The sequence below is a fragment of the Octopus bimaculoides genome, chromosome 21 (genome assembly GCF_001194135.2).
Source record: "Octopus bimaculoides isolate UCB-OBI-ISO-001 chromosome 21, ASM119413v2, whole genome shotgun sequence".
Lineage (NCBI taxonomy): Eukaryota > Metazoa > Mollusca > Cephalopoda > Octopoda > Octopodidae > Octopus > Octopus bimaculoides.
The window spans coordinates 6,140,280-6,153,861 of record NC_069001.1 but is presented as its reverse complement, the minus strand read 5'-3'; the positions used below and the strand labels follow the sequence as shown (position 1 = coordinate 6,153,861).

Sequence of the window (13,582 nt, the reverse complement as noted above, 5' to 3'; positions counted from 1 at the left end):
TATGTCTGTGTGTGTGTGTATTACTTGCTGGGTCTGGAGGAAGGAGCAGTCAGTGACGATGGCCTTCGCAGTCCTTGTGCGATCGGCGAGGTTAACGCCTTTTTGTCTTCCACTTAAACTGTTCCAAATTAAAATTTGCATGAAAGATATGAGCAAGGAAAAAGATTTCAGTGGGACAATGTCCTTAGTAAGAAGGACAAAGTATAGTGGATACTGTACTGCAGAGCCTGGGCTTGGGTGTTGAACGCAACATGGTTGATGAGAGGGGTGAGACGAGTGACTCAGGATTGCCCAAGCGGGGCGGTCAGGAGACAGCCATCTTCCTGGAACAGAAACTATTAGCATGGTGGTGGAAATGCAGACAGCACTTCTTATGGGCCAGAGACTGTTTGTATTTGTATACCTGTCGGCCGACTGGCCTTCGCTTGGTGTCTAGAATGTAGACAATGCAGCAGCATTGTCCCTGATGTAGGGGTTAGTACTCTGTTGTAGGCCTCGTGTAAGCTTTGTAAAGTGTCAGTAATTGATGAGACTGAAATATTTTCTGAATCTGAAGAGGAGGGTGTCTCTTTGGATGCACCATGTACTTTCGCCAGGCGAGTCCTCGGTGATATTGAAGTCCTACGTTTTGTGCGACTGTGAGGTTTCTAGTTGAGTGCTACTTATTTTTAAGGGGGAGGAGTTGGTGCAATGGTGTTTTCTTGATATAAGTAGTCTTTTTCCTGCTGGAACAAGATTGGCATGGCCCCACTGGATGATACTTTGATGTCTACTGCTGGGTGACATGGTTTATTCAGTTATTTATTTACACAGTGACACATTCACCAATTCCCTTTCGGCCCGCTTTCCTATTCGTTCAAGTAGGTTTTTTTTTTTTTTGCTTCGGGTACATGCATCCGTTTCTCTGAAAGATTTGGTTACTCACTTGTTTTCAACATCATCTTATAGCCCTTTCTATTTTCCCTTACTATGTGAAACTATATAATCTCTTCCATGTGTGTATGCGTATATGTGTGTTTTCTCTGACTATTCTTTTCCTTCTCTCTGGACCTTTCCTCTTTCCGACGAAGAGCCATGCTCGAAACGTCACACATACCCTCTTTTTTTTCTTTCTTTAACTGCGCCAACCTGATATATTTACTGTGTACGTCCTTTTGACTTTTGTTGTTTTTATAAGAGAAAGAGAGAGAGGCATACACAAACAAGTATAATTTACGTAGAATATTTAGACCCGTTTCGAGTAATCCCTTGAAAGTATGTCTGCGGTATATAAATAAATGCTTTAATGCTATCATTAATATTAAGAAAGAAAAATTCAACCTCGCTTTAAATTCGGTGTGAAAGTTACAGAAAAATGACATTTTTTTTCTCATACCTCTTCACATAGCAGAGAGGATTTCTTTTTTTTTTTAAATAATTTATATTTTGTTTCGAAAAAAAAAAAAAAAGGGGAAAAGTGGGCAATCCTGCAAGCTCTTTTTACGTAAAAGACTTTGCAGAACGTCGAATAAGTTAGTTCAGTTGCCTTGCTGAGTAGAATGTCTAATATTTCAACTCCCTTTGCTCTTCAGCAAAATAGAAAAAAAAGCCATTGTAGTTGTTTGTCTTGATAGACAGCACAGGAAGTGATGCAAGTTTTGTTGCTACAACTGAAGTTCGGAATCAGGTCACGGATTCGATTCGCCACAGAGTTAACCTTGCAGAACGATGACGCTCATTTTTTATTTGTTTATTTTTTAAATGTTAAAAGAGAAAATGAAAGTGAGGCGTCTGATTTAATTTCGGAAGACATTATATAGTATAAATGAAATAACTGCGATTAGGAATCGCAAACTGGAGTTGTTTAGATTTCAACCGAAGGGCAAACTTTAAGCTGTTTTCTAATTTCCTGAAAAAGAAATCGTAGTGTCTGTCTGTCTGTCTGGTTGCTTCTTTGTCGACACACACACACACACACACACTTCCGTAGTCTCTCTCTATAAACGCCCCGGCATTCCTCGCTGCTGCCGCCGCCGCCATCGTCACTTGAAATTTCTTACATCTATATCATTTCTTTTCTCTCTCTCTTCTCTCTGCATGCTGTATAATGTATGTGTGTGTGTGTGTGTATGTATACATAGACATATATATACACATACATACATACATACACACACACATAGTCATTCTTCTTCTCCCACTTCTATTGGTCGGTCGTCACCACAACCTTACCTTCCTTCTCTTTACCTCATTCCTGGTGGAAAGAGAAAGAGACAGAAAGAGAGGCATTGATCAGTCATATTCCCTCTGCAAGTACACTTTACACAGTGAGTGTCTGTCCTACTGACTGACTGACACATAGCTACAGCAATGGGAGTATATATTAAAAATGCTGAGAAGCAACAGGGGCAACCGTTAAATGGGGCGCGCGCGCGCAGACATACACACGCACGCGCACACATTTCTTAAAATTGCCGCGCGTGCTTGAGTGTGTGTGTGTGTGTGTGTATATTCAAACATACAAAGTTATAATGTAAATGTGCGAAAGCTGAAGTCGGACAGATTGCTTGTTGGTATTTTAGTTACAGCCCTTTACTTTCTGGGTTCAAATCTCGCGCAAGTCAGCCTCGCTTTTCGCATTTCCGGGACTGATACAATGAAATACCAGTCAAGCGTTAACGATATATATATATACATATATAAGGCATACCCGACGTGAATGTAACTCAAGTAGTAGAAAAGCCTGCACTCAATGCGCACGCCCTTGCCTTAGGACGCGAGCGCGCGCGCACACACACACATCAGTGTATCTAATATCAGTTACATTTTGTTTTTTGTATATCTATATAAAAACTGTAACGATATAACTAACCTATCTATATTTTATTTAGCTGTATCTGTTTGTGTGTAGATTGCTGTGTATCCTTTTTTTCTCTTGCCCTTTCCTACTCCTCAACCTTCCCTTGTTTAATTTTCTAATGTATAGAAAACACGAGGATGTGGGATGGTAGCAGACTTTCAGTTTCCTTGCTCAAACAAGTGCACTATTAGCCTTAAGCACACATTCGTGTGTCTTGCCCACCTTCACACGTATCTATTATATACGGGCATGTGTACGCAACCGTACGAACAGATATACAGACTTGATTAAATAAGCGTGTACGTTAAACTCAGATACATACTTGCATATGCGAACGTCCCCCTTCCCTTGTCTACGTAATGCTTGGCATAGAAGAAAAGGGAGTAAGAAAGAAATGAGCTACAGAAGGATAAGCAAACAGGCTGACTGGCAAAAGGGGGTGGGCAGTGGATAAGCAGGTAGATATAAAAACAAAGAAAATAATAGAAAACCCCAACAGCCGTACACGAAGGGATTGAAATACTTCGAGTATAACACGAAATATACAGTAGACAGACTCCCATTCATATCAAGAATGCTTTACAGGAATAAATATCGCCCCTAGTACTTGACCGGTTCTTTATCAACTTCGGAAGAATGAATCGCGAAGCTGAGCTCAAAAGGATTTGAACTGTGAACATACACGTCTGTAAATAAACACTAAAAGGCATTTTTCTCTCTCGCTCTGTGACACTAACGATTCTGCTGTAACAAAAATAGACGGACGGGGCAAAATATATAACAAGGACGATGGTAGATAGGCAGTGATAAGATTAACTGGGACAGAATACTCAAGAATGCCTGCTGTGTAAAAAAATATTAATAATAAAGTTGGTATTAGCATACTTGATGTCGTGAGCCAAGAAATTTAAAAGATTATGTGAGAGAGCGGGAGCAGATATCTGTCCTCCACTTAGTACATATTTTCAGTCGGACAGACTGACACTGGGAGACGGTAAAAACTGGACACCGACACAAAGACAAACAAGCTGACGAGTGTAGAAAGAAATTCGAGCAATAAGGAGGGAGAGAGAACGAGACTAATGAAGTACGCGTGTCGATATATAGGGAACAACAGAGAGTGAAAGAGTGAGTAAACGTATCTCAAGTTGGATAAACAACGGAGATCAATAAATCTTTTGAAGAAAACAATCCACTGTCTCTTCCCCCCCCCCCAATGCCTCTATTTCCCATCTACTATTTTCCTCTCTTTCATGCCACATTCCTCTTTTATTTCTTCTTTCTTCTACCCTCACATTTTCCCTCTCTTTCGAAAGGACATTTTGCTACTGGCTGGTTCGATCCATGTTGTCAATGACCTGACGATTACAGCGATGATGCTGTTGATTATGATGGCGATAATAATGCTGTTGCTGCCGATCATGGCAGTGGTGATGATAGGCCGGTGTTGGCGTCGCTGTTTACTGCTGCTGCTGACTCAAGTGCACATCGATAGACACACTTCTCCGCCAATGATAAACCTCTTTCGCAACTATATAACCTTAGCTGACCCAGTTTTCTTATTGTGCCACTGCCGTCAACGGCTGCAGCAGCAGCAGCTTCAGCTCACGCACACACACATACATACATGCACACACGCCAGTTACCGGTGCAATCATCGGCTGTGCCGTCTCAGGCAGCAGCAGCAGTCGGTGCTGCTTTGGCTGCCACTGCTGATATGCTGTTGTGGTACTCTGCTTCTTACATGGGCTCCCTGTAAGCTATTATGCATGTTTGTCTACTACTACTACTACTACTACTACTACTAACAGCAGTAGCAACTACTCCCCTGTTGTTGCTGCTTCCTCCTTTTTCGTTCAACCCCCTCTCTTTTCTCTTCACAATTTCCTTTCTCTTTCCCTTTATTTTCTCTATTTTTTACCTTTACCCGCTCCTCACGTCCTTCTTTCCTCTTTTACTTGTCTCGCTCCCTTTTTGGCTCATTTCTCTTACTTTCCTCATATTTCCGAATCTCTTTCAGTTGTTGCCCTACATCTCTTAAATCACTCTGTCGTGTCTCCCTATCTATCCTCCCACCCCAATTCCTAAGTACCATTTCCCTATATTTTTCACTAGCCAATCCCGTATTGTGTTATGTATGCATACAGAATACCTATATATTTATGACCCCTGCCTGTTCCAATACACTTGTGCGTCACCGCACCCTCTTCTATTCCAACACATTCCCTTCTCTCTTTCCTATTTCTTCTTAACTCCCTCGGTTTTTAGTTCAAGCTCTCCCTTTTCTCTCTCTCCACGTCTCCCTCTCATTTAATCTCAGCTCATACTTCCCTCTCGTTTACATTCATACACATTCTCCCTTTTCCTCTTACATATTCACAATCATACATTTCCTGTATGCCCGTTTCTCCTTTTACTATTACTCCCTCTTTTCCTCTAATTATTGTAGTGTTAGCATTTTTCGAAAAATACACCCTAAACTCCCTCCTATTAATCTACATATTCATTCCACTTGTCTACCTCAGTATTAGTGACTTCAAATTAACCATCTCTACTGAATTATTATTGCATAATTACCTATAAATCTATCATACTATATCCAGCATCGTATAAAACTGCCTCTAAAATGACAACTCTCTCTCTCTCTCTTTCTCTCTCTCTCTCTCTCTCTCTCTCTCTCTCTCTCCCCCCTCTCTCTCTATATATATATGCACACCGAACATATTTTAGCCCCTGAATCTATTATCTCAATAACACATATATTCCTAGTTTCTTCATAAATTCGTCCATATCTACACATATTACTGAAGAAACAATTGAACATATAGATTTCAACGCACACACATATAGGTGCAGTTATGGCTATGATTAAGAAGATTGCTTCACAACCATGCGGTTTTGGGTTCAGTCCTTCTGCATGGCAAATGTCTTCTACTATAGCCCTGGGTTTACCAAAGCTTTATGAGTGGATTTGGTTGAGAGAAAGTGAAAGAAACCATGTGTGTGTATGGGTGCGTTTATGACTCCTTCAGTTGACATTACATAATAGTTGTAAATGAGCATCACAGAAAATTGGAAACAAATGACAAACTTCAGTGAAAAAATATCAGGCCACGGGAATATTAACCTGGCTTGGAAGGAAACAAGAGGGTTGGCAATAGGAAGGGCATCTATTTTTTTTTAAATCTACCTTAATAAATTTCGTTTGACCCATGCAAGCATGGAAAAGTGGATATTAAAATAAAACACAAAATTAATTATTCACTCAATGATATAATTGCCATTTTGTTCCACTATCTCCTGCCATCATGTGAGCAGACTTCCCTGCTCAAAGAATTTTTTGCCTTTACTGTCGAAAAATTTTTTCCAGGAAAATTGATGGAAATCTCAAGGCACAAGGTTAGGCAAATATGGAAGGTGTGACACAACTTTCCAGTCAAGCCCCAGTAGCTTCTGTCGCATCTACAAAGAAGTGTGTGGTCTTTCATTGTTGTCTTGAAAGACAATGCCTTTACAATTAGCAGGTGTTGGATGTTTCTGATGGATCACTGCAGTTGATTTGTCCAGCTGGTTACAGTACACATCTGAATTGATGGCCCTATCTGTGGGAAGAAGCTTGTAAAAGACATCCTTTCGATATCACCAAATTGAAAGCATAACCTTCAGCTGAATTTCTGCTTTGGAAGTTGTTTGTTGTGATTCACTACATTTCCCCCTTCATCATTTTTGCTTCATATGGTCCATCACAGTGACTATCTTCCTGCAGGTTTCTGCTGCTCTCTTGCCTTTTTTAAAATAAAAAAGCATGCTGTGTTGATAATGACCATTTTTTGCTTTTCATCTTCAAGGCAATCCCTAGCACATAAAATACAGCTTGCCCTGTCGCAAGTTTGTGTTGAACTACGTAGTAGTATTAAGTATGTAATGAGAGCACTTGTACAAGGGACAGACTGAAGTTAGCTATTTATTAGAATGCTTGAAGTTTAGTGTTGATAAAAACTGAACAGACATTTGGGCCAACACAATACATTTAAATAAAGGGCAGTAACTTGGTAGGAAAAGTAGGGCTCTTGCCAAGTGGGATTGAAGGGGAGAATTTGAGCCCAGTCTTACAAACTGATATAACTCTTGCAAATAGGTAGAGCTCATGTGGTCATTCGACCTGCTGTAAATAACAGCCAAATTCCTTTGCCTTACCCACAGCTGTCTTTAAAAGAAAATGAAAAAATTGCATTTGATAATGTAGCCTCATAAATATAAAAGAGATGGTGTGATTATGGCTAGAATGCCTTCAGTCACAACACTATTAATAGTATAGTGTCCTACTGCTTGCAACAATAAATCGTATCCATGTATTGTATTTATTTATAGTGTTATGAATAAGGCAACTGACAGTCAAGTGCAGGATATGACACAATTTTTAGCTTTAGGTAGTAAGGCATAGCAAAGGCCTCTTGACTCAACTCCATGTGACTCTCAAAGTTAATTGGGTTGAGATTCTAAAACAAAATTTACCATCTATGCTGAGTTAAGTCCATATCTCTCCCTTTCTTCCTGATGTTTTTCTTTTATTGTTTAGCTTTAGGTCAATCCAGATCAAGCGGATGTATGATCAAGTATTTCAGCTGCAACTATTTTGTACATCTATGATGATAATGTCTGTGTTCTTTTCTTTTTGTGATAGTAGGGTGTGATTTGAGGAGGATTTTGTTATTTCTAGCAAATCAAGCTACTTTGTTGAGTCTTCCTTGTGTTTTGATTATAGTGCTAATAGTTAGTTGTCTGAGCAATAATTTCAGCTGTGCTGTGTTTTTTTTTTTTTTCAATTATGCTTATAATTCTATTTAAATCTATGATACATTTTAGGACTACAAATGCATTCCCAGTACTTGATTGGTATTTTATCTTATTGACACAAGAGGAATGAAAATCAGAATTGACCTCAACAGGATTTGAACTCGGATCATAAGTGGGGCAGAATTGAATACTACATGGCATTTTTTCCATAACTCTAATTATTCTGTTAATCCACCACAATTGAATGAATGTAATAAGATATTTTAAAACAGTTTCAATGTTTCTAAAACATTTTTCATATTTGTAAATTTTATCATATCATTACAATTTTGTTTTGTCTTTTTCTTTGTTCCAGATGAACGGCTGTGGTACACGTGGTTTTCTCTTGGATTCCATGTTTGATTTTGCTAACCATTTTAATAAGCTTAACTTGAGTGAAAATGAATTGGCCTTGTTCTCTGCTGTTGTGCTTTTTTCACATGGTATGTACTCAGCTCTATATTATGGTTTACTGAGCTCTTTTATCCACTATCCTATATTGAAGTTTATTCTACATTTACACAAAAAAACACAGTAAAAAGGCAAGCTTAATTAAATGATCTTAAAATTAAAAGCATTAAATCTATGACCACGCATTTCTTTAGGGGTAACTGTAATATGTTATCCAGTGATGCCTTCTTTAAGACAGCGGAGTTTAATATGAGGAAGATTTTACCATTATTTTTCAATAATCAAGCTATCAGTTAGAAGTCTTCCCAAAATGAAACATGCATAGAAGCAAAGTTGAGGCTAATATGTCAGCAATAAATAGTTTTACTAATTGATTCACAATTAGTTTTTGAGCACACTTTACTTCAGTCCTAGTTTCCCTCTCTTTTTTTGTTTGTATGTTTGTTGTAATTTCATATCTATTATTTCTTCATTTGCAGACCGTCCAGGCTTGAGAAATGAAGAACAAATTAAAAAGATTCAAGATATTTTGCTGAAATCCCTCGAAACCCTTGTCAAGCACAACCACTCTGATGATCCCACGTTTTTTAGTCAACTGATGATGAAAACAACAGATTTGAGAACTATAAATACATTACACTCTGAAAAATTAGTCATATGTAAGTTAAATGTCAAACTTTTTTACTTTTTACTCTAGGATTAAGAATTGATGAATATGCATTACCACAGCACTCAAATTCTTACAGGAATATGAAGTCTCACTAGTTCTTACTTGTATGTTATCACTAACACTTGATAAAATCCCTCACAGAATTTCCCTGGCTTGGTTCACCTAGCTGTTGGCAGTGACCATGGAGAAATACACTTTACTGTTGTTGTTGTTGTTTACCCTAAAGTCATCTCTGATCAAGTACACCTATGATAAAAGCCATTTCTGCTATGACATTGCCTTCCTTTTTCAAGTGTGGTAGAATTCTATATTATATAATGGACCACATTATCCACTGCAACCATTTTTCTTAGATGGTAGGTTGTGATTTGAAGGAGATTTAATTTCCCAGCCATGTGGTTGCAGGGTCAACCCACAGTGTGGTACCTTGGGCAAGTGTCTTTTACTTATAGCACTGGGCCAACTAAAGTTGTGAGTGGATTTAGTTGACAAAAAGTCTCCTTGACTTAGTATTGTGTAATACTTGTAAATGAACAATATGACATGTTATATGTATCATGTTGTTCGTTTCCTGTCTTCCACGAAAAACATGTTTAGTTATAGGAAAATATTGCCTTGTATTTGTCTGTGTGTGTGTGTGTGTGTGTGTATATATATATATATATATATATATATATATAGTTCTGCTGAAATATAGTGCAGTATTGGAGCTTTCAATGCATAATGCTGATTTCTCAATTCATTCTAATATCCAAATTAGGTGACTAGCTTAAATATCTACATCAGAACAATAAAACAAAGTAATGTCACTGAGATAGCTATGAATGTGATAACTTTTCTGTTCCATTTCTAAATGAAATAGTAGGTACATGACAACATGAAATAGAAAACAGTTAATATTCCAGCTTCATATGTACAGCCACATCCATCTGCTAAAGTGTCTTTTTTGTTATGGATATGACTGGTTGTTCGTCTAAACCTATTTGACAAGGTCCATCAAAAACGCCTCTTACCGTTTATATTTATGTTATGTCTACCAAGATGATGTTCTCAAAACCATCATTTTCTAGAACTTTCTGTGTCCGTCATTTTTTTCTGGTCTCATTTTGCTGCATTTCTGGACAGTATTAACTGATTCAGCTTTCCCTATTTTTTTAAATCACGGACAACTCTAAAATAACACTATGGGCACTACTTCTGTTTCTCAGACTAGTCTCCATTGTGTGTTTGTGTGTGTGTGTGTGTGTGTGTGTTCAAAACTAAAACAGAGTGAGTTACTAGTCTAGTTTCATGTTTCAGCTTCATCTGTTGATTGGTGACCTCTCTGTCTTGATCTATTTATAGCATGGGAATTAGGCCCACAATGCCTAACTGAATGTGTGAGAATGCTTGTGTGTTGACGAATTAGAAACTCCAGATATTTCCTCTTTCTTTCATCTACAAACTTTTACATGCGTATCCCTTTTCAAAATGCTTATGCTGCTGTAAATTAGAGATGCTTTTGTTCTATAGACATGCAAGAAGGAAGCCTATTTAATCTCAAACTTAACTTTTACACTGGTGTATGAACAAATGATTGATAATTTGGTTCCCTTTAGTTGATAGCCATGTTAAGAATATTTTGTGTCACTGTGTAAGATAGACAGAAAGATAGAGAGAGAGAGACAGACAGACAGATGTTTGCTTATCCACACACCCACTAAGATCAACATTTGGGAATTGTTTTACAATTGTGTTTGAGTAAGTAGCTTTTTGGGTGGATTCTGGTTCATGAAGAAAGAAAAGCTGAATGGATGGAGAAATTAAGTTTACTTGTTTGTTTGTATGAAGTGGGTATTGTATTTCTTTTTTCTAGAATGAAACAAAGCATACCAGAGTTATTTTTGCTATTTCCTCTTGAAGGAATTTAGAATCTTGTTCCCCATCCCCTTCCATTCTCCTCCTTGCTTTTACATATGAACTTCGTTGGGTTTTTTTTTACATTTATTTTTCAATTTTTCTGTTCTCTTAGTTTTATCATTTCTTCATTTCTTTTACTGTTATTCACTGAACACCACAGCCACTACCCTGGACCTCCAGTCTTTCTGTTCAGTTTTATTGTTCTTGCTAGGCTTCCCCCAACTACCACCACTAACATCATGTCTAATAACATGGTGCCTACTTTTACACACATTAAAACAATGTTTTAAAGTGTTGAGTGTGAGAGTACCTTAGCAGTTGCCCAGTATATAAGATATATAGCAAATGTGACACATAAAGTAAAGCAAGTAAAATAAATCAATTATAGTCTACATTAGCTAGCTGAGTGTGCAATATAATTTTGGTTCTTAGTTAAAACCATTTTGAACAGCAAGGATATCACATTGTTATTAAATATTCAAGTGCACAGTTTCTAGTTTAACACTACTGTCTGATCCTTGAGTGTATTTTGTAGGAATCCATGCTGTTAAAAGTATTACAACCAGGTCTCTTGTGTGAGGATAAGTTTAGTGTTCTAGTGTTCTTTCTTACACTAGTCTCAGAGACTCTTACGAGGTTCATACATGCTGCCTTGTCTCTAACCCATAAATAGCCCTTAAAAAAACAACAACAACAACAGCAAAGGCATAAATATGGCTTTATGATTACATGGCTCCTGATATTGATTCCACTGAGTGGACCTTAGGCAATTGCCTTCTGTTGTTGCTTTGGGTTGATTAATATCTTCTAAGTAGAATTTGGTAGATGGAAACTGTGAAAAAGGCTGTTATGTGTGTGTATGTGTATTTTATTCTTTCAGTTATTGGACTGCAGCCATGCTGAGGCACAACCTTAATGGGTTTAGTGATCAAACTGATCCCAGTACTTATTATAAGTTAGGTATTTATTCTATTAGTTCTCGTTTTACTGAACCACTAAGTTATGGGAAGAAAAACCAACACAAAATGTCAAGTGGTGTGTGTGTGTGTGTGTGCGCAGGTGCATTTATAATTGTCAAAATACATAACTTAGTGATTTGGTAAATATAAATCAATAAAATAACTACAAAACTGAAACAATTCCTGAAGTAGATAGGATTGATTAAAACCTTTGAAGTGAAGACACTGCATGAAATGATGAAATGTAATGTGAAATCTAGCCAAACCATAATCTGATTTCAGTTTCTACCTTTGTCATTATACTTAACCATTCATGTTCTTCCTATTATCCTCTGGATTAGGAGCATAATGCATATTTACAAAATCTACGTAATAAACTTCTAGTTCCACAAATATTTAAGGAGCTGTGTGGAGATGACATTATTGAACATGGTCACTGATATTGATTTCTGTATTATGTTGTATGCTAAGCCAGTTAGTCTTTTGTATATTTTTAATGTAGTCAGTTCATTGTCTCTTAGATACTAGTTTAATTTCTATGTAGATCAACTAATAAGTTCAACTCTTGGACCAAAACCACTCTACATTCTATTTTTCATTTGGTTTTCTTCAATTTGAGGAATCTATATCTCCTCCTCTACTCCATCTCCTCTGATGTTAACAACAATGGTGGTTATAGTTATGGTCATTACACTAATGCCATGTTTTAACTGAATTTTTAAAAGATATGTTTAATAGCCAAGTAAATATATGGTTAACTATTTAACCCTTTAGCATTGAAACCAGCCATATCAGAGTCAAATATTCTACCTGTTTTGTGTTCAACATGGCTAGATCTCACCTCTCACACATACCCCACAATAGTATTCTAATAATAAGCTATCACTTCATCGAAATCTTGAAACTACAACATAATGCATGATTAATTCAAAACAATGTGAATAAATAAGCATTAAATTTGACAGTGTAACCTGAATACTAAAGGGTTAATATATATGGGAAAATTGATGGCCTCCTCCCTTTCATGTTAGCATATGCAAGTTCCCTCTTTTATGAATGTACAAATATTGAAAATATTTTAGCAATAAAATCTGAGAAAATTCAATGAAATTGAATTTACTTTTACTAACCTATATTTACAGGAGAATTAAAAGCTATATGTATGTGTGTACACACATTTGAGAATGTAGGTGTTTCATGGAATTAGGTTAAACTCTAAAGAACTAACCAAATAAAAGCTGTTATAATCCCACCACTTCTAAATACATAAATTAGGTAAAAGGTTATGTTTGGGTGAAAAAAGAAAGAAAGAAACTAAAACAAAAAAAAAACCCCTCAAAAGTAAAGTACAGGCAATGAAAGTTCAAGCTGATATGAACACAATGTAGTTGCTCTGGATCAGGTAATAGAGGGATGAAAAAAAAAACACTAAAATAGTGTCAGGGAAATAGATTAAGATAATTTGAAAATAGTTGTGTGTCATTCATAAAGAAAAAAAAAAAAAATTGTGTATGCATGTATGTTTTGGAAGCTACTCTGAAAAAGTGTTGACTATTTCTTTTCTTTTTTTAACTTTGGGGCATGACCCCTCTCTGAATCACAGCATGTATTTTTGGGATTTTAAGGATTCTGAATTTGAAAGCTAGTCAGGCAGAAAAGTTCATTAGTTTTATACATACATACACAGTCCAACCCATGCCATCATGGAAGATAGATGTTAAATTATGATGATGATGCATGCATAGACATATGTTTATGTCTGTGTTTTTCCCCCCAAATTCGCTCGACAACCGATGCTGGTGTATTTACATCCCTGTAACTTAGCATTTCGGCAAAAGAGACTGATTGAATAAGTACTAGGCTTACAAAAAAATAAGTCCTGGGGTAGATTTGCTTGACTAAAGGCAGTACCCCAGCATGGCTGCAGTCAAATGACTGAAACAAGTAAAAGAACACACACACACACAC

General features: G+C 37.0%; 1 protein-coding gene across 1 annotated transcript in view; it reads left to right on the top strand.

Moving 5' to 3' along the window:
- The window catches only part of LOC106871941 (uncharacterized), a 101,902-nt gene that overhangs the window by 74,248 nt on the left and 14,072 nt on the right, over positions 1–13,582 (top strand). Inside the window, exons 10-11 of the mRNA XM_052975293.1 lie at positions 7,992–8,118; positions 8,566–8,745. Of these exons, the coding sequence (XP_052831253.1) occupies positions 7,992–8,118; positions 8,566–8,745 (307 nt within the window). The remainder of the gene's footprint in view (positions 1–7,991; positions 8,119–8,565; positions 8,746–13,582) is intronic.